Source organism: Thamnophis sirtalis, unplaced genomic scaffold (assembly GCF_051295495.1).
Source record: "Thamnophis sirtalis isolate CommonGarterSnake01/CBP01778 unplaced genomic scaffold, rThaSir2_p1.2 scaffold_2, whole genome shotgun sequence".
In the NCBI taxonomy this organism is placed as follows: domain Eukaryota; kingdom Metazoa; phylum Chordata; class Lepidosauria; order Squamata; family Natricidae; genus Thamnophis; species Thamnophis sirtalis.
Window position 1 is genome coordinate 29,367,606 of NW_028261382.1, and position 21,581 is coordinate 29,389,186.

Genomic DNA, 21,581 nt, shown 5'->3' on the forward strand with positions numbered 1-21,581 from the left:
AGAAAGGGAGAGAGAAAGGGAGGGAGGGAGGGGGAGAGAGAGGAAGGAGAAAGGGAGGGAGGGAGGGGGGAGAGAGGAGGGAGAAAGAGAGGGAGGGAGGACAGGCTGACCAAGGAGATATTCTCTCCACTTTGAGCCTTGGCTGAACCCACCCAGATCTCTGACACTGGGAGCTCATTTCTTCTGCCTCTTGGCTCCGTCCTGTATTTTCTTTCCATTCTTGTTTGCTTAACGGGCAGGTTAATTGCCTGCAGTCCGTCAATGTCAGTCATTGACCCCTTGGCCGCCGTCCCCAACCTTCCCCCACCAGGAACGACCCACCCAGTCGCTCTCGGCTTCTGGTTGATGAAACGGGAAGCGGGCTTCCGATTCAACCCAGGTTCAGGGAAACAACAACTCGGGGAGGAGGCCACACCAAGACCCAGGTCTGGACTGTTATCAGTGGGGGTGGTGACCTTACCTGGTCCCTTCTCTCCTCTTCCTTCGGAGACTCTTGGCACGGGCTGAAGAAACTGTGCAGTGTCAAATCTAGACAGAAAACAGAGCAATTAGATGCCTGGAAGAGTTGTGAGAAAACAACACAACTGGTGGAAAAGAAAATCACAGTCAGGATTGCAAGAACAATCCAAAGGAAGGGGATTCGATTGTGTGGGATATCTAGAAAAGGAAGAACCCACCAGAAACTGGAGCTCAAAATATGTGTGCAAATAGCCTGCAACCAGTAGTGAACCAGGTTGGGGACACTTTCGTCCAAACTGGTAGTTAAAAAAAAGTTTTTTTAAAAGTTCCCATAATCAGCTGCGCGACAATCGGTTGTGCCTGATTGCCTGGGAGTTTCCTGTTTGTTGCAGGGGCCGTTTTGTGTGGAAGTCCAACCGCTTTTGCATTGCGTGTGAGTCCGTTGCGCAACTTTTGTGTTGTTCTTGTGCAAAGTGTGATAGTTGTGGGGTTTTTTTTGAGCTCTCTGCGACTCTGTGAGGTTCCTGCTTGTTGCATTGTGTGTCAGTCAGTTGTGCAGCCACGCCCACCCAGTCACATGCCCCACCAAGCCACGCCCACCCAGTCACACACCCACCAAGCCACGCCCACAGAACCGGTAGGGAAAAACGTTTGGATTTCACCACTGGTCCCTTGATACATAAACAGATACTTTCTCACCCATAATTTTTTTTCTTTCTGGTTTCAGCCGTTGCTGAATGCAGGATTGGATGGCAGCAAATATTTCGTCCTCTTCTCTGTCCGCATCAAACTGGAAAGTACAAAAAGAAAACACAATACGGAATCAATCTTTTCAGCTAGGGACAGTCCTCTGCTCTGTTCTTCTCCCTACTATGTGTGCAAACTTCTTTAATTCTGGATTTCAAGACTCCCTAGAGCAGTGTTTCTCAACCTTGGCAACTTGAAGATGTCCGGACTTCAACTCCCAGAATTCCCCAGCCAGCATTCGCTGGCTGGGGAATTCTGGGAGTTGAAGTCTGGACATCTTCGAATTGCCAAGGTTGAGAAACACTGCCCTAGAGTACTGCATCCAGTTTTGGTCACCACACTATTAAAAAGATGTTGAGAACTCTAGAAAGAGTGCAGAGAAGAGCAACCAGGATGATGAGGGGACTGGGGGATAAAACATATGAAAAACAGTTGCAAGAATTGGGTTATGTTTAGTTGAATGAAAAGAAGGACTAGGGGAGACAGGATAGCAGCCTTCCAATATCTCGGGGGCTGCCACAAAGAAGAGGGAGTCAAGCTATTCTCCAAGGCACCTGAGGGCAGGACAAGAAGCAACGGGTGGAAACTAATCAAGGAGAGAAACAACTTAAACTAAGTTGGGTCAAGCTATTTTCCAAAGGCCAGACAAGGAACAATGGATGGAAACTGACCAGGGAGATAAATTCAACCTGGAAATAAGGAGGAATTTTCTGACAGAGCAATCAACCCATGGAACAGAAGTTGCCTTCGGAAGTTGTGGGAGTTTTCATCACTGGAGGCTTTCAAGAAGAGACTGGACTGCCCTCTGTCAGAAATGGTGTAGGGTCTCCTGCTTGGGTGGGTGGGTGGGGTTGGACTAGATGACCTCCAAGGCCCCTTCCAACTCTGTCATTCTATATTCAAAGGATGAGAAGTTGCCTTCAGAAGTTGTGGGAGCTTCATCACTGGAAGCTTTCAAGAAGAGACTGGACTGCCCTCTGTCAGAAATGGTGTAGGGTCTCCTGCTTGGGTGGGTGGGTGGGGTTGGACTAGATGACCTCCAAGGCCCCTTCCAACTCTATCATTCTATATTCAAAGGACGAGAAGTTGCCTTCAGAAGTTGTGGGAGCTTCATCACTGGAGGCTTTCAAGAAGAGACTGGACTGCCCTCTGTCAGAAATGGTGTAGGGTCTCCTGCTTGGGTGGGTGGGTGGGTGGGGTTGGACTAGATGACCTCCAAGGCCCCTTCCAACTCTGTCATTCTATATTCAAAGGACGAGAAGTTGCCTTCAGAAGTTGTGGGAGCTTCATCACTGGAGGCTTTCAAGAAGAGACTGGACTGCCATCGGTCAGAAATGGTGAAATGCTTGAGCGGGGGGTGGTGGCCTAGATGACCTCCAAGGCCCCTTCCAACTCTGTTAATCTGAATCTTAAAAAAAATCCCTTCAGAGAAAGAGATGGATAAGAGAGCAAGAGGCCCTTTTCATACCTCTCTCTGTATTGCTCTGAGGCATCCGTGTGATTCTAATCAGAAAGAAATATCGTTACAAAATTCCAACATAGTATAGTATAACAGAGTCAGAAGGGACCTTGGAGATCATCTAGGCTAACCCCCTTCTGCCCAAGCAGGAGACCCTACACCATTTTTGACAGATGGCAGTCCAGTCTCTTCTTAAAAACCTCCAGTGATGAAGCTCCCACAACTTCTGAAGGCAAGCCATTCCACTGGTTGATTGTCCTCACTTTTAGGAAGTTTCTCCTCCCTATAGCGAGTATGGAACTCAGAATACAGAATATAGTATAGCAGAGCTGGAAGGGGCCTTGGAGGTCTTCTAGTCCAGCCCCCTGCTCAAGCAGGAGAGCTAAACCATTTCAGACAAGTGACTGCCCAGTCTCTTCTTAAAGATCTCCAGTGATGAAGCTCCCACAACCTCTGAAGGCACTTGAGCTTCACCTTTTGATGAGGAAGTTCTGGAGAACTTTTTCTGTGCCAGTAAGAGATTCCACAGTCTGAATCAAGTTCTTCAATAATATGGGGAAAAAAAAACTCCAACACGTTTACTATTAAGGATGAAGAATTAAACGGAATATTTTTTGACGTGGGATGTACTTCATCAATGGCTAGACAATAGGAACAGAAGTTGGGAAGGAGGAGACTTAAAAAGAGGAAATGCTAATGTGGAGAAAATTTAAAGATGATGATGTTATGGATTATTGTTATTAAACTATTATAAGGTAAAAGGGAAAGGTTCCCCTCGCACATATGTGCTAGTCGTTCCTGACTCTAGGGGGCGGTGCTCATCTCCGTTTCAAAGCCGAAGAGCCAGCACTGTTCATGCAGGGGTCGGCAACCTTAAACACTCAAAGACCCACAAATGTCCTAACCAGAAGCCCCCCACTCAATTCTGGAGCCATCGGACGTCTGCTTCCCCCACCATAGAGTCTCCTCCTAGCATGGCGTCCTTTTCCCCCTGCTGACCAGAAGTCCAGTTTCCCCCCACCATAGAGTCTCCTCCTAGCATGGCGGCCTTTCCCCCCTGCTGACCAGAAGTCCAGTTTGCCCCCCCACCATAGAGTCTCCTCCTAGAGCTGCATCCTTTTTCCTCTACCTGTCCTAACTGAAAGTCCTATCAATTATGGAGCCGACCGGCAACAGGGAGCCGCAGCAGAGCCACATGCGGCTCAAGAGCCGTGGGCTGCTAACCCCTAATGGTCTATGCCCTAAGCAATTGAGGTTCTCAGGAGACGCGTCACTAAGCGAGGCATTGAAAAGCCAACCCAGACATCTTCTGGGATTCCCGTCCTTGTTGTCCTCACCCGGACCAAGGCTCCCTTCTCATGGTAGTACTTCCCAATCAGCTGAGCATTCTGCTTGAAGGTCTCCAGCCTGTGCTCAATTCCATGGGGGTTGTCATCCAAGAGGCCGTGTTCCCGAGCCCGCTCTTTTAGCCGTTGCCGCAGCTGTTGACTTGAGCAAGCCAGGAACACCACAACGTCCGGAGAACCAACCTAACAAAGGCAAAGGACAGACGATAAGATCATGATCTTATCGTTGGTCTCATCCTACCTTAGCCTGCTTTCAATCCAAGGACCCCTTTCTTTTTTCCCTCTCCATCTTTTCCCTCTTCGGTTCCCTTCTTCAAAATCCAAACTCACCTGTTGGTCTCCCTACTATCTGTGAAGTTTCCCAAAGATGACCTAATTAATTTACGAGCCTCGAGACAAAGTTCCAAAGAAATCCAGTCATTTATTAGAAGCAACATTTTGGCGTGTTCTTCTGCAGAGCCAAACTTCATTTCCGCTTAATGGTGTCTGAACTTTACCCCTGTGTCTTCGCCTCCCCTCAGTCTGTGTCATAAATCACATCCACCAACGAGGTGCTGCAACAGGCTGTAAACTTTGGTGCCGCACACGGCCTGCTTTAGAAATCTGATCCGACCCTGGTAGAAGGTATGCATGGAGTTCTCCCTCCCTTTTCCAAGTCAACTTGATAATAAGCATGGAAATGCTTTACAAGTTGACACTACCATCACTTGAAAGACGTAGGGAAAAGGTTCTGGAAGGACAGGTAGAGAGAAGAACAGAGGTCTCCAAGGAAGGCACCAACCTGCCATCTCTCCACGATGAGTGTTGGCAGCTTCATCTCACCTGCTCCTCAAACAGGAAGGCCTGGCTGATGTCTCGTGGGAATCCATCTACCACGAAACCTTGGGCATCTGGATGTTTGATAAACTGCTGCTTCAACTCTTCAATGGTCGTCTCCTGAAAAGCAGAGAGATATCTCAGGAGGAATGGCAGTGAGGTGGTTTTGGGGACCCAAACATAGCAGGATAAGTTCTCCCCCAATTAAAAAGTTCAGAGAAGTGCAACTAAGATGATCAAAGGCCTGCGTTGTGGCCCACTAGCGGTAATCGGACCTGGAAGCAGAGTCGGCCAGTGAGGAGGTTGGGGAGGAAGATGGACCAGTGGTGGAGACTGGGGAAGGCTCTGTGTCGGAGGCAGAGAGGCGGCCAGGGCCATCTGACAGTTATCAACTGCCTTCAGAGTCAGACATAAGTGAGGCAGAAGAACAGCTGGAGCCTGTTCCCAGTGTGCGCATGCGCAGAACTGCCAGATGAAGGGAAGAGCTAAAGAACAGGGGTCAACTTGGGAGTAAGGTCACAAGTGGACGATGAATGGCCCCTCCCAGAGGGAATAAAAGAGGAGCGAAAGGGGAGTGGAGTTTGCAGGAGGCAATTAGTTTGCTTCATTGGTTTGTGACTCTCCGAGACTCCTTGCCAAATTCTGCAGAGATCGGCCTGGCAGCTCTCCAAGCCAGATAAGGTCTGTGACAGTAAATCCTCCCTTGAAAGACTTTGCTGGAGGTCAATGAGCAGAATTCACAGTCAATGAATAAAAGGGTTTTTTGTTGGGACAAAGAGTTTGCTTCAAGCTCTCGGGAAGCCTCCGTCACAACACCTGGAGACTAAAACATATGACAAATGACTGCAGGACTTGGGTTTGGCTAGTTTAAAGAAAAGAAGATTTAGGGGTGACATGATAACAGTATTCTGATATTTGAGAGGCCACAAAGAATAAGGGGGTCAACTTATGTTCCAAAGCACCGGAAGACAAGAAACAATGGATGAAAACTAATCAAAGAGGACGCAATCTGGAATTAAGAAGAAACTTCCTAACAGTGGGAACAATTAACCAGTGGAACAGCTTGCCTCCAGAAATAATGGGTGCTCCATCACTGGAGGTTTTAAAGAAGAGTCTAGACAGTCACTTATCTGAAATGGTATAGGGTCTCCTGCTTGAGCAGGAGGCTGGACTAGAAGACCTCCAAGGTCCCTTCCAGTTCTATTCTATCTTAATCCCACTTTGTGGCTCACTCACTAAGGTAGAAGGCCATTAAAAGAAGGATGGAAAACTTCTTTAAAGAAAGAGGGGGGAAATGCCAATTTAGTAAAATTCCTCATTGTGAAATAACGAAATAGCCATATCTCACGGGTGGGTAATTCTGGAATAATTCCAGATTGATTAACTCAGATTTGAATCTGAACTGGAAAAGAATGCACAACCTGATTTCTCCATTCTTTTGCCTCTAATAATTCATTTTCCTTGTCTAAAAGGAGAAAAATAACCCTGAATCAAATGTATATTCAGAGCACATCATGAGAAAGGCAGGACTAGAGGAATCAAAAATTGGCGTGGCACGCCAAAACCGCGCTCGACTAAAGCGTGCCCGATTAAACCGCGTCACTGACGTCATCAACAGGGCGACAACAGCCAGCGCGGAGAAAGAAGGGCGCTTTAAATAGCGCTTTGAAAGCAAGCCGATTCAAGTTAAGGTAAGGGTTAGGTTTAGGGTTAGGTTTAGGTTTAGGGTTAGGGATAGGTTTAGGGTTAGGTTAAGCGTTAGGATTAGGTTTAGGGTTAGGTTAAGGGTTAGGATTAGGTTTAGGGTTAGGTTAAGGGTTAGGTTTAGGGTTAGGTTAGGGTTAGGGTTAGGGTTAGGGTTAGGTTTAGGATTAGGTTTAGGGGGGGTTAGGTTTAGGTTTAGGGGTTAATTTTAGGTTTAGCGTTTACAGCGTGCTTCTGTCTCCGCGCTGTCGTCGCCCTGTGATGACGTCAGCTACGCGGTTTCGTTGAGCGCGCTTTAGTCGAACGCGGTTTTGTGGTGGAACCAAAAATTGGAATTAAGATTGCCAGGAGAAATATCAACAACTTCAGATATGCAGATGATACCACTCTAATGGCAGAGAGTGAAGAGGAACTAAAGAGCCTCTGGATGCAGGTGAAGGAGGAGAGTGCAAAAGTTGGCTTGAAACTCAACATTAAGAAAACGAAGATCATGGCATCCGCCCCACTCAATTCCTGGAAAATAGATGGGGAAGAAATGGAGGTAAGGACAGATTTTATTTTCCTGGGCTCCGAGATCACCGCAGATGGGGACGGCAGCCAAGGAATTAAAAGAGGTTTGTTCCTGGGGAGGAAAGCGATGGCAAATCTAGACAAGCCGACTAAAAAGCAGAGACATCACCCTGCCAATCAAAAGTGTGTCTAGTCAAGGCTGTGGTTTTCCCAGTTGCAATGGATGGCTGTGAAGGTTGGACCATAAGGAAGGCTGAGCGCCAAAGAATGGAGGCCTCTGGACTCTAGTGCTGGAGAAGACACCTGTGAGTCCCTTGGACTGCAAGGCCATCCAACCGGTCAGTCCTAGAGGAGATCAACCCTGACTGCTCTTTAGAAGACCAGATCCTGAAGAGGAAACTCAAAGACTTTGGCCACCTGATGAGAAGGAAGAAAGACTCCCTGGAGAAGAGCCTCATGCTGGAAACGACGGATGGCAAAAGAAGAAGGGGACGGCAGGGAAGGAGGTGGCTGGATGGAGTCACCGAAGCAATTGGCGTGAGATTAACTAGACTCCAAAGGATAGTAGAGGACAGGAAGGCCTGGAGGAACGTTGTCCATGGGGTCACAATGGGTCAGACACAACTTCACAACTAACAATAACAAAAACCCAGTCTAAATTTGAGTCTCCAAATCGTACAATGGATCTCAACCATCCTGGATTCAAAGGGCAAGATGGAATGTAGTAATAGTTCTGTGGCATACCAGAAAATCATCCGTATTTTTAAATGTGTCAGACTTGATGGGGAAGTTATATATAGCTCGTCCTCCTCTTACGATCACAGTGGAGCCCAAAATCTTCTGTCATTAAGCGAGACATTGGTTCAGTGAGTTTTGCCCCCATTTTACGACCTTTCCTGTTACAGTTGTTAAGTGAATCACCGCTGTTGATACGTGAGTAACCCGGTTGTTAAGTGAATCGGGCTTTCCCGTGGACTTTGCGTGTCGGAAAGTCACCAAAGGGGATTGTGTGACACCGGGAACATTGCAACCCCGTCATAAATATGAATCATATTGCCAAGCGCCTGAATTTTGATTTGCCTATTATGGGAATGCGACAAAGTTCGTAACTGATCAACAGTCGTAAGTCAGCTTTTTTCAGTGCTGTTGTAACTTTGAATGGCCACTAAGTGAACTGTTGTAAGTCGAGAACTACCTGTATTTCTTATTGTTTGGGATTTAAGAAGACAAAAATCTTGTGGCACACTAGGAACAAGCCCACCTGTTGTGACTGAGGCTTCCCAAGAGCCTGAAGCAAACTCCTTGTCTCGATAAAAACCCCTTTTATTAATTTGCTGTGAATTCTGCTCATTCACACCCAGCAAAGTCTTTCGAGGGAGGATTTACAGTCACAGACCTTATCTGGCTTGGAGAGCTGCCAGGCTGACCTCTGCAGAACTTGGCAAGGAGAGTCACAAGCCAATGAAGCAAACTAATGGTCTCCTGCAAACTCCACTCCCCTTTCGCTCCCCTTTTATTTCCTCTGGGAGGGGCCTTCACCGTCCACCTGTGGCCTTACTCCCAAGTCGACCCCTGTTCTTTAGCTGTTCCCTTCGTCTGGCAACTCTGTGCATACACACACTGGGAACAGGCTGCAGCTGTTCTTCTGCCTCACTGATGTCCGACTCCGAAGGCAACTGATAACTGTCAGACGGCTCTGGCCCCCTCTCTGCCTCCGACACAGAGCCCCCATCCGAGCCTTCCCCAGACTCCAGGACTGGCCCAGGTTTCTCCCCAACCCTCCTCACTGTCCGAATCTGCCGCCAGTTCTGCTGGTGGGTCACAACACCACCCATGGGTGTAAAACCATTAAATTCTAATAAAATTATCTTTAGTTCCAAGCCTGGTTGTTCATATAATCTTCGGAATATTCTTTTTCTTCGTGTTTAATCTTTTTTTCCCCCCAACAACACTACATTAACATCTAAGAATGAGCCCAAATCCCATAGGTTGTCTTAGACTTACAGCCATTTCATTTAATAACCAAAGTTTCAACAGCAGTGAAAAAAGTGAATTATTGTCATTTTTCACAACTTCTGACAGTTGCAGCATCTTCTCAGCCAGATGGTCTAAAATTTGGATGCTGGGCAACTGACTTATCTTTCTGACGGTCGTAAGGTCCCTGGGTCATGTGACAAGGCAATGACGGAAGCCAGATTTAGTTAACAACCATGCGACTAACTTAGCAACAGCAGCGATTCACTTAAGAACGGTGGCAAGAAAGCATAATGTTTGGTGGGCAAAATTCAATCGCTGCCTCGTTTAGTGAGGGGAATTTTGGGCTCAGCTGTGGTCATAAGGGGAGGACTTACCCTGGGTGAGTCAGAAGGGCAGCTTAAAGGCGTGCTTCGCTTACCGACGGGGCTAACTCGCCGTCGGCAATGATCTTGGCAATCAGCTCCCATTTCTTCTCGTTGGTGGCCCGGCAGAGCATCCGAGCGCGCAGAATTTCTCCGACGGAGACACAGACGAAGCCAAAGTGGGAGGCCAATCTCCGGCTTTGCGTCCCCTTCCCGCTGCCGGGACCCCCTGTGAGGGAGAAGAGTGGGGGTCATTTCGAGAGGAAGTAGGATCGAAGGGGCAATCTGAGCGTTGGGACGAGAATTACTCAAAGGGGTTTGGTCTACATTAAGATGCCCTGAAGGAATTCTACATTCCCTCTTTTAATCCTGCAACTTCTTAACTCTTTTTTTAAAATATATATAAATATATATTGTCTTTGCACCACTTCTACATCTTTTAAATATCCATTATGTTTCTATCTATACGTATATACCTTATACATCTATATCTATGTATCTATCTCTCCATCCATCCATCCATCTATGGTATCATCTATCTATCTATCTATCTATCTATCTATCTATCTATCTATCTATCTATCTATCTATCCATCCATCCATCCATCCATCTATCTACCTACCTATAATCTATCTATCTATCTATCTATCTATCTATCTATGGTATCATCTATCTATCTATCTATCTATCTATCTATCATCTATCTATATATATATATATATATATATCGTATCATCTATCTATCTATCTATCCATCTATCCGTCCGTCTATCCATCCATCCATCCATCCATCCATCTATCCATCTATCTATCTATCTATGGTATCATCCATCTATCTATCTATCTATCTATCTATCTATCTATCTATCTATCTATCTATCTATCTATCTATCTATCTATCTATCTATCTATCTATGGTATCATCTATCTATCTATCTATCTATCTATCTATCTATATATGGTATCATCTATCTATCTATCTATCTATCTATCTATCTATCTATCTATCTATCTATCATCTATCTATCTATCTATCTATCTATCTATCATCTACATATTTTTACATATCTTTTACTTCTATTAATTCCATACAATACTTCTTTTATATACATTTGATTCTCTTATATTTTTATTTTGTACTATTTTTATATACAATCTATCATATTTTCCCATCTTATTAATTCTGTAGTTTTGTATTTATTTTCTGGTCTCTTGATCTTTTTTCTTCCCTTTATTGTGTTCCTATTTTTTCCCTTTTTCCTCTAGCCAATTGTACCATAAGCCCCATTCTAAGTAGTTACTTGGATTCCTCTTTGTCTTTTAGCTCTTTTGTGAATCTGTTCATTTCAGCGCATTCCAATATTTTTTTAAATCATGTTTTCTTCTGTTGGCGTATATTTGTTTAAACATTTCCTTTTATAATCCTGCAACTTCTTAACTTCAATCTGCAAAAAGACTGGGATTAAAAAATCCACGGGAATTCTTTTCTTTTTTTTTTAAACCAGTGGGAATTTCTCATCCCGCTAAAAAATTTGGTAGGTTGAGAATGGAGATTCTTTCTAGGGCTCCATAGAGAGAGGACAAGTAAACTATGCTTCTCCAGATAGTCTTCTAATTGATCATTATGCTTTTGGCCATCTGTTCTTCCTTGCTTCCTTTTTCCTCCAAAATGATCTATTAAATTGCGACACACACACCCCCAAAAAATGACAAAATTGCTACAACACCTTTGGGCATGGAGTTCGACTAGAAGACCTCTAAGATCGCTTCCAGCCCTATGACTCTATGGTTTATCTTCTCCTTCCTCCTCCCCTTCCTTTTTCTCTTCCTCTTTCTATCTTCTCTTCCTTCTCTTTCATCTTCTCCTTCTCTTCCTTCTCCTCCTCCATCTCCTCCTCCATCTCTTCCTCCTTCTCCTCCTCCTCCTCCTCCTCCATTTCTCCTCCTCCTCCTCCTTCTCTTCCTTCTCCTCCTTCATCTCCTCCTCCTCCATTTCTTCTTTTTCTCCTTCATCTTCTCTTCTCCTCCTTCATCTTCTCCTCCTCCATTTCTCATTTTCTCCTCCATCTTCTCCTTCTCTTCCTCCCCCTCCTTCTCCTTTCCTTCCTTCTCCTCCTCCATCTTCTCCTTCTCTTCCTTTTCCTTCATCGTCTCCTTCTCTTCCTTCTCCTCCTCCATCTACTCCTTCTTCTCCTCTTCCTCCTCCATCTTCTCCTCCTCCTCCTCCATCTTCTCCTTTTTCTCCCCTCCCTCTCCTCCTCTTCCTTCTCCTCCTCCATCTCCTCCTCCTCCGCTTCCTCCTCCCTCTCCATTTACTCCTCCATCTCCTCCTTCCTTTCTTTCTCCTCCCCCTCCAGCTCCTCCATTTCTTTCCTCTCCTCCTCCTTTGACCATGATGGTATAAGGCCTCCTGCTTTGAACAGGAGGTTGGACTAGAAGACCTCCAATCTCCCTTCCAGTCCATGATTTTATGACCTTCTACTGTCCTCCTCTGGGGTGACGTGTCACATCTCCCACCGTCCACAAACAAAGCTCTCGTGGTCCTGCAAGAAACACAGATCTTCTCGTGTGGAATTGGTCCTCTGTCAGCCTGACTGAATCCAATGGCTGGAAGGGACCTTGGAGGTCTTCTAGTCCAACCCTCCAAGGACCTGCTCCTCTGACACCCCCCCCCATCCAATTCTTTCCTTCTGACTGAAACCTCTCACCTATCACAAACACGATCTTGGGACGGGGGCGTTGGGGGTCGAACGCGTCGTATTCTTGGATGAGTCCCGCGGATTCGGTCATATCGGAATCGCTCTCGATGGAGAACTGGCTCTGCACGGAGGATCCGTCCTGGTGGAAACTGAACGGAGCCGAGGAGGAGCCTGCCAGAGAGAAGGAAGAACTCATAGCCTAGTTGGGAAACTCCTCAGACAACGTGAGATGGACAGGACTAAAAAAAAAAATGGAACAAGATATAATCCTTAAGGTATGACCACAACGGTGGGGGTGGGGTGGGGAGCAGGATTTCCGTTGCTCAACAGAATTGCTTCCGTTCAGCGAGCCGGTTTCACAACCTTTTTATTTTCTCTACAGCTAAGTGAATCGCGATGTCATTAAGCGAATCACTGAGGTTGTTAAGTGAGCCTGGCTTTCCCCACTGATTTGGTTCCGCTGGGAAGGTTGGAAATGGCTCCGGGACGCTGCAACCATCATCAATAGCCATCCAACCCCCAAATGCTCAAATTTTGATCAAGGACAAGGAGTGGTGTGGTGGCCCAGAGGGGGAGCTCTCACCTCACCATCGAGAGGCTGTGAGTTCGATCCTAGATAGAGGCAGATATTTCTCTTTTTCTGGGCACAATGAGAATGTAACTGCCGAACAAAACTCCACATTGGCAACAGGGAGGGGCATCCGGCCAGTAAAACACTCTACTAGCTCCATTCAGTTGCCCAGACTCCACCCTGCGAGGGATTATGGGGTCGTTACAAGATGATGATGATGATGACAGATAGTCGTCGATTTACAACCGCAATTCAGCCCAGAATTTATGCGGCTAAGTGAGAAATCTGTTAAGTGTGCTTTGTCCCAAAGGACCTCTGTCCCTCTCCAGGAGCTGGAGATACCATGGATCTCAGAGGGAAGGGTGCCTGGGGAGACATAGTTCTCCTCCCAAGATCCCAAAGGACCTTGTCCCTCTCCTGGAGCTGGAGAACCCCATGGATCTCAGAGGGAAGGACTCCTGGGGAGACATAGTTCTCCTCCCAAGATCCCAAAGGACCTCTGTCCCTCTCCAGGAGCTGGAGACACCATGGATCTCAGAGGAAAGGATGCCTGGGGAGACATAGTTCTCCTCCCAAGATCCTGTCCCTCTCCAAAAGCTGGAGACCATGGATCTCAGAGGGAAGGGTCCCTGGGGAGACATAGTTCTCCTCCCAAGATCCCAAAGGACCTTGTCCCTCTCCTGGAGCTGGAGAACCCCATGGATCTCAGAGGGAAGGATGCTTGGGGAGACATAGTTCTGCACCCAGGACTCGAAAGGACTTCTTCTCCCATCCTGGAGCTGGAGAACCCCATGGATCTCAGAGGGAAGGACTCCTGGGGAGACATAGTTCTCCTCCCAAGATCCCAAAGGACCTCTGTCCCTCTCCAGGAGCTGGAGACACCATGGATCTCAGAGGGAAGGATGCCTGGGGAGACATAGTTCTCCTCCCAAGAGCCTGTCCCTCTCCAGAAGCTGGAGACCATGGATCTCAGAGGGAAGGGTGCCTGGGGAGACATACCGTAGTTCTCCTCCCAAGATCCCAAAGGACCTTGTCCCTCTCCTGGAGCTGGAGAACCCCATGGATCTCAGAGGGAAGGATCCTTGGGGAGACATAGTTCTGCACCCAGGACTCGAAAGGACTTCTTCTCCCATCCTGGAGCTGGAGAACCCCATGGATCTCAGAGGGAAGGACTTCTGGGGGAGACATAGTTCTCCTCCCAAGATCCCAAAGGACCTCTGTCCCTCTCCAGGAGCTGGAGACACCATGGATCTCAGAGGGAAGGACTCCTGGGGGACACATAGTCTTGGACTTCACCTTGTCAGGTCAATCTCAAAACCCACCACCTGTAGAATGAGCATCCACCTGACTGGAAGATGGCATTCTTGTTTAAGCCCCCAGCGGTAGGTTGAAGGTCTTCTTGTCTGAGGAACGTGTCCCACTGCAGCTTCTCCAGACCCCCCATCGCCCGGACTTTCTTCAAGCATCCTTCAAGGTAGCTGATGGGATCTTCAGGCCGGTAATACATCAGGCCTGTCAACATGCTCTGGAGGAGGAGGCAATTGAAGAATGAATGGAGAAAAAAAGAAGGAAGAAAGGAGGAGGAAGAATGGAAAAAGAAAGAGGAGGAGGAGGAAGGGAAGGAGAGAGGAGAGGAGGGGAGGAAAGGGAGATGAGAAGGAGGAGGAATGGAGGAAAAAATGAAGAATGGAGGAAGACAGGAGGAAGAAGAATGGAAGAAGAAAGAGAAGGAGGGGGAAGGGGAAGAGAGGGGATGAAGAGGAGGATTTCTGCCTCCAGAAATCGTGGGCACTTCATTACTGGAGGTTTTTAAGAAGAGACTGGACAGTCGGTTGTCTGAAATACTTTATAGGTTCTCCTGCTTGAGCAGGGTGCTGGACTAGAAGACCTCCAAGGTCCTCTCCAGCTCATTCCATTCCATTCCATTCCATTATATTTTCTGTTCTATTCTATTCTATTCCATTCCATTTCCTGTGAGGCTGTTAAGATACAGCCGGTTGTGCCTTCAAATGGATTCTACTGTACTGCCGTAAAATGGATTCTACTGTACAGGGCAGTGGAGTTGCCATGATAATGGCTTCACAGTACTCCACAAGGGGGCTCCCTCTGGTAAGGGAGAAAATCCAACATTAGAAATTATGTTTGATCCGGACATTTTCCCCCTATAACTATAGGGGTTATCGGCTATATTCCCCAAATGGGGACAAGAAAACCATTCTGACTGCACTGGATATACTTCAGAATAAAACAGGACCACCAATTTAACACTATTAGACTTAGAGTAACATTATTGCCAGATAGATAGATAGATAGATAGATAGATAGATAGATAGATAGATAGATAGACAGACAGACAGACAGACAGACAGACAGACAGAGATAGATAGATAAGATAGATAGATAGATAAGATAGATAGATAGATAGATAGATAGATAGATAGATAGATAGATAGATGATATCGATAGATAGATAGATAGATAGATAGATAGATAGATAGATAAGATAGACAGATGATAGATGATAGATAGATATAGATATAGATAGATAGATAGATAGATAGATAGATAGATAGATAGATAGATAGATAGATAGATATAGATAGATAGATTAGATAGAGAGAGAGAGAGATAAGATAGACAGATGATAGATAGATAGATAGATAGATAGATAGATAGATAGATATAGATAGAGAGAGAGAGAGAGATATGATAGACAGATGATAGATAGATAGATAGATAGATAGATAGATAGATAGATAGATAGATATCGATAGATAGATAGATAGATAAGATAGACAGATGATAGATAGATGATAGATAGATATAGATATAGATAGATAGATAGATAGATAGATAGATATAGATAGATAGATAGATAGATAGATTAGAGAGAGAGAGAGAGAGAGAGAGAGAGATAAGATAGACAGATGATAGATAGATAGATATAGAGATATAGAGATATAGAGAGATAGATAGATAGATAGATAGATAGATACATAGATAGATATAGAGATAGATATAGATAGAGAGAGAGAGAGAGACAGAGACAGAGATAAGATAGACAGATATAGATAGATAGATAGATAGATAGATAGATAGATAGATAGATAGATAGATCTAAATCTAGATTTAGATCTATGTATCTATATAGATATAGATTAACAGAGTTGGAAGGGACCTTGTAGGCCATCTAGTCCAACCCCCTGCCCAATCTCTTGGCAGTCCAATCTCTTCTCTTAATGTCTGTAAGGAGAGATGTGTTAATTGGAGGTATAAAATGCAAATTTTAGCCTAGTGTTTTGCAGTCTCAGTTATTTTAAAACCAGTGGACAAAAGGGGAATTCTAGGCAGTTGAAGTCCACTGCTCTGAAAGTCACCGGATTGAAAACCACGACTCTCACGCCCTTTTGTTAAAAGTTCCCAGAAGAAACACATTGCAAAACCAGCTTTCAGGATTAGCCATGGAGACGTTTGCTGCACTGTGATGCTGCTATGTACAAACACACCCTTGTTGTTTAGACCAGTGTTTCTCAACCTTGGCAACTTGAAGATGTCCGGACTTCAACTCCCAGAATTCCCCAGCCAGCATTCGCTGGCTGGGGAATTCTGGGAGTTGAAGTCCGGACATCTTCAAGTTGCCAAGGTTGAGAAACACTGGTTTAGACTGCTCTGCAGAATTGTCCGAAGAGAAAAGGGACTCGCTGAGCTAAATAAGACAATGCGCAACTGAATTTAGCCAGCACTTTTTTTAATACCCCAGAATGCCTCGGGGTGTAGCATCCCTCTGAAGCATTGTGGGAAAATCCAGTGGGGAAGGTCTCTGGCCTTCATACACCCTTCGCTGGTTGCCACTGTTATCTCTTGCATTTAATTCTATTGTTTCTTCCTATCTGGGAGTTTAATGCAGTGCATCTAAGACACTGAGCTTGTTGATCAGAAAAGTCGGCAAGTTTGGCGGTTCGAATCCCTAGCGCCGCATAATGGAGTGAGCTCCCTCTACTTGTCCCAGCTTCTGCCAACCTAGCAGTTCGAAAGCACATAAAAATGCAAGTAGAAAAATAGGAACCACCTTTGGTGGGAAGGGAACAGCGTTCCGTGCGCCTTCGGCGTTGAGTCATGCCGGCCACATGACCACGGAGACGTCTTCGGACAGCGCTGGCTCTTCGGCTTTGAAACGGAGATCAGCACCGCCCCCTAGAGTCAGGAACGACTAGCACATATGTGCAAGGGGAGCCTTTACATTTACCTGGGAGTTTCCCCCCCCCCACTTTAACTCAACAACAATCCTGCGAGGATGCAAAAAATCCTCATTATGTTTGCCGCCTGGAATTATTTGTAAAAATAATAAAAGCAAAGACAAGCATGAAAAGAAATGAAAAGCTGTAAGCTGGGATAGCTGAATAGAGAGCACGCCTTTATAGGAATGTTATATCAGCAAATATTAGCTGTAAATGGAATATATATTTTAACAGAGCAGAAGGCTGTGGCCTTCCAACCCAGATTATAAATTGTGATGGGCCCATTTTAAGGCATTTCTCTGCTGTGTAAACTTTTTCTCCTTGTTTTGTTTTTCTTGTTCTTGGAATTGTTTATAAACTCAGCTGGTCTTGAAAGGCGGGACAATAAAAGCTATAAAGAAACAAAATCAAGAAGCTTGAGCAAAACATTCGACTTTGGCCTGAGATACCATCTGCCTTATTCTTTTCTTGGTCCCTTTTAAGTAGAGCCTCCTGAGGGAGAGGCAGTCTATCTGTCCATAGGATGTCTCAAGAGCGACTTCGGGCAATCTAATCTCACATTTTGGAATCAGGGAATGGCGAACCAGTTATGCCTTTTACTGAAAATCACGGCTACCTGCCTCACTCAGGGGCCCTGTGGGCGCCCACGAGCACAGGGGGCCCCATACTAATCTGTGTATGTTAACCCTTCAATGCACCTTGTAAATACAGCAACATATGGTTGGGGGAACTACATCCACGGGAGAGGGTCGGGGCATTGCGGTCATAACAGGGAGGGGCAGATACGGCGGGGACTTTAGGGCAGGCCATTACCGGGCAAGGAGGGTTCGCTACATCACAGAGATCCCTCCTTCCGGCCCTAGGAGTCCCACTCCAAGGTCAGATGGTGCGAGTAATCAGGGCCCTGGTCTCAGGCTGCTGTCGCTAAATGCCAGGTCTGTTGTTCATAAGGCTCCCCTCGTCCGGGACTTGATTTTAGACGAGGGGGCAGACCTGGCATGTATTACTGAGACATGGCTGGGCACGGAGGGAGGAGTCCCCCTCGTAGAGCTGTGCCCAGACGGATTTCAGGTGCTTCATCAGCCGAGAGCCCAGGGAAGGGGTGGCGGTGTGGCTATTGTAGTCCGGGAGTCTTTAGCACCTCGTAGGATCCCTGCTCCGGAGCTTGTCGGGTGTGAGTCCCTGCTGTTGAAGCTGGACCTCAAGGGTCAAGTGGGTCTGCTGCTAACGTACCTGCCTCCCAACTGCGTTGCAGCAGCCCTCCCCTCGCTTCTCAAATCAGTAGCCGAGCTAGCAGTTGAGTTCCCTAGGCTTATAGTTCTGGGGGACTTCAACTTGCTTTCGCTCGGTGAGCGCTCTGACGGAGCGCAGGAGTTCATAGCTTCCATGGCAGCCATGGGCTTGACCCAGGTAATTCGAGGCCCAACCCACTCAGCGGGTCACACACTCGACCTCGTATTCCTCTCGGAGCAGTGGAGTTATGATCTTGGTCTGAGGGGTAATGAGATCATACCCCTGTCGTGGTCAGACCACTGCCTACTGAGGCTAGACTTCCAGAGGCCAAACCCCCACCGTAGGGAGGAGGAACCGACCAGGTGGTTCCGCCCCAGGCGACTTATGGACCCTGTAAGGTTCCAGACGGAGCTTGGGGTTATTCCTGATACTCTCGCTCACAGTTTGGCGGAGACTCTTGCTGCTGCCTGGCACTCAGCAGCGTCAGAGTCTCTGGACCGGATTACGCCACTACGGCCCCTCCGGGTCAGCGGCTCCCGGAGGCCTCCTTGGTTCACCGAGGAGCTCCGGGAGATAAAGCGCTGGAGGAGACGCCTAGAGCACCAGTGGAGATCCGATAGGTCTGAACCGAACTGGGCACTTTTGACAGCATGCACCAAGGAATACATCCGGGCATTAAGAACAGCTAAAAGAACACACATTGCCACCTTGGTAGCGTCCGCCAAGTCCCGCCCAGCCGCCCTGTTTAGGATAACCCGCTCCCTCCTAAATAGGAGGGAGACGGGGGACCCCTTACAGGGTAGGGCTGAGGAGTATGTTCAGTTCTTGGCGGACAAAGTTGCTCGGTTTCGGTCGGACCTGGACTCCACTCCCGCAGATCCAGCCGAGACACAAGGGAATGACTTGGCAGACCATCTCTGGGTTGAGTTTCAGGATGTTGCCTCCGGGGATGTGGACAAGGCTATGCGAGCTGTGAGTGCCTCCACCTGTATACTGGACCCGTGTCCCTCCTGGCTGGTTGCCAACAGCAGCGAGGTGACACGAGGCTGGATCCAGGCGGTTGTTACCGCCTCTCTTCGGGAGGGGCACTTCCCCGCCGCGCTCAAGGCGGCAGTGGTGAGACCCCTCCTGAAGAAACCATCCTTGGATCCAGCCGTTCTTAATAACTACCGTCCAGTCTCCAACCTCCCCTTCGTGGGGAAGGTTGTTGAGAAGGTGGTGGCCTTCCAGCTTCAGCGTACCTTGGAGGAAGCTAACTACCTTGACCCCTTCCAGTCCGGCTTCAGGCCCGGTTACAGCACAGAAACCGCTTTGGTCGCATTGACCGATGATCTCTGGAGAGCCAGAGATGGAGGCCATGCGTCCATCCTGGTTCTCCTTGACCTCTCAGCGGCTTTCGATACCATCGACCATGGTATCCTTCTGCGACGACTGCGGGAGGTGGGGGTGGGCGGCACTGTTCTGCAGTGGTTCTCCTCCTACCTCTCGGACAGGTCGCAGTCGGTGTTGGTGGGGGGGCAGAGATCGTCCCCGAGGCCCCTAACATAATTATTACATTTTACTGCATTTTAAATTAATACTAAAAAGGGAAAGGGAAAGGTTCCCCTTGCATATACATGCCAGTCATTCCCGACTCTAGGGGGCAGTGCTCATCTCTGTTTCAAAGCCGAAGAGCCAGCGCTGTCCGAAGACGTCTCCATGGTCATGTGGCCAGCATGATTCAATGCCGAAGGCGCACGGAAAACTGTTACCTTCCCACCAAAGGTGGCTCCTATTTTTCTACTTGCATTTATTTACATGCTTTCAAACTGCTAGGTTGGCAGAAGCTGGGACGAGTCACGGGAGCTCACTCCGTTATGCGGCGCTAGGGATTCGAACCACCAAACTGCCGACCTTTCTGATCGACAAGCTCAGCTCCTTAGCCACTGAGCCACCATGTCCCTATCATATAAATACAACATATTTATTACATTTCACTGCATTTTTAAAAGTTAATAACTAACATGCATTAATAGACTTTAGCACTGATAGCACTGATAAATATATGTTTAATTTTATTTATCGACCATTTACATTCTTATTCCTGCGAATCATTGTCCTGGGGGGTCCATAATGCTGTTAAGACCCCCACCCCCCCAGCCTCACTCTTGGGTGGTATTCAGCAAGGTTAAAAAAATCAGGGCCAAGGAAAGCTTAAGATAGCACCTCACAGCAGCTGGAGGTTCTACAGGGGGCGGGGGAGGGGAAGGGGAAAAGCAAAGTGGAAGGCATGAGGAACAGGGACTCAAACCTCCTCAGTTCTGGTTGCAAAATTATGTCCCAATTGTTCCATGCCAGCTGATGGTTTGACTCACCCAGGACATTCATTTCATCCGTGGCATCAGCCACTCAGCCTGGTTTGCAGAACAGGTGGGGGCAGGGCAGCACCAGCCCAAATAGGACCCCAGAGTGGCATTAATGCAATGGGGAGGAGGGGGGGGAAAGGAAAGTCCAGTCTTTCGCCAGCCAGGTTTGGGGTCGCGCCAGAGGAAGCCCCGCGCCCGGGCAAAAACGTCCTTGGCTCTGCTTGGATTGGCAGCTCAACGTGTCCGGAGCCGTCTGGGCATCTTTCCAGGTAGTCCCACGTGAATGTGTGTGTGTGTGTGTGTGTGTGTGTGATTGTGCACAATCTCCCCTCCCGTTGTAGCAGCGTTCCCGTCTCCACTTCATTTATTAAGGAGCGTTGGCACCCGGGCTCCAGACGAATTAAGGGGCAGTCTTGCCCATCCCGAAAAAGCTCCCACCACCACCTTTGCCCGAATTGCCAGCCCTGAGAGCGCTCTGCTTATGCTCAGAAACCCTCTGCCTCCCATCCTGGGTATTCTGGCCAGACTGGCTCCCCCCCCCCCCGCGTCCCTCCTGGCGTCCTGTGCAAAGTTTGGAAACTTTGGATACTCCCCAAAGCGCCCCGGAGCGATGCAGACCGCGCGCCGGGCGCTTTGTGCATGCTCAGAGGCGAGCCCAGGCGTCCGGGAGGAGGGGGCTCGCTTGCACCGGTGGAGGAGACCCCCGCCCGCCCCGCCCGCAGGACCTACCTCGAAGAGCCGCGGGATCTCCCGACGGGAGATGTATTCTCCAGCCTCGGCTGAGTCGCTCATCGCCCTTCTTGGACGCTCGCCTTTCCCTTCCCTTCCCTTCCCTTCCCTTCCTTGTCCAGCCCGGTTCTGGCGGCCGTTCTTCGGCTCGGGGCGGGGAACGGGGGCGGGAGGTCGAGCCGAAGACTGCCCACCACGTGTGGCTGGGTGGAAAGAGCGTCTCTGAGCCTGTGCAGAGGGCTAGGCAAAGCTGGCCGAGTTGTTCCGAAGGCTCTTTAAAATTGCCGCCAACTCTCTCTCTCCCTTTAACCTTTTTTTTCTTTCTCTCCTTCCTTTCTCTCTCTCCTTCCTTCCTTCTCTCTCTTCTTTCTCTTTCCCTTTCTCT

General features: G+C 47.7%; 1 protein-coding gene across 1 annotated transcript in view; it reads right to left on the minus strand.

Annotated features, from left to right (window-relative positions):
- The window catches only part of AK1 (adenylate kinase 1), a 47,573-nt gene extending 26,279 nt beyond the window's left edge, over nt 1-21,294 (minus strand). Inside the window, exons 1-8 of the mRNA XM_087704631.1 lie at nt 21,197-21,294; nt 13,996-14,176; nt 12,090-12,251; nt 9,437-9,609; nt 4,834-4,947; nt 4,003-4,194; nt 1,159-1,249; nt 461-528 (exon numbers count right to left, since the gene is read on the minus strand). Of these exons, the coding sequence (XP_087560757.1) occupies nt 461-528; nt 1,159-1,249; nt 4,003-4,194; nt 4,834-4,947; nt 9,437-9,609; nt 12,090-12,251; nt 13,996-14,176; nt 21,197-21,259 (1,044 nt within the window). The 5' untranslated portion in view covers nt 21,260-21,294. The remainder of the gene's footprint in view (nt 1-460; nt 529-1,158; nt 1,250-4,002; nt 4,195-4,833; nt 4,948-9,436; nt 9,610-12,089; nt 12,252-13,995; nt 14,177-21,196) is intronic.
- Nucleotides 21,295-21,581: the final 287 nt, after the last annotated feature.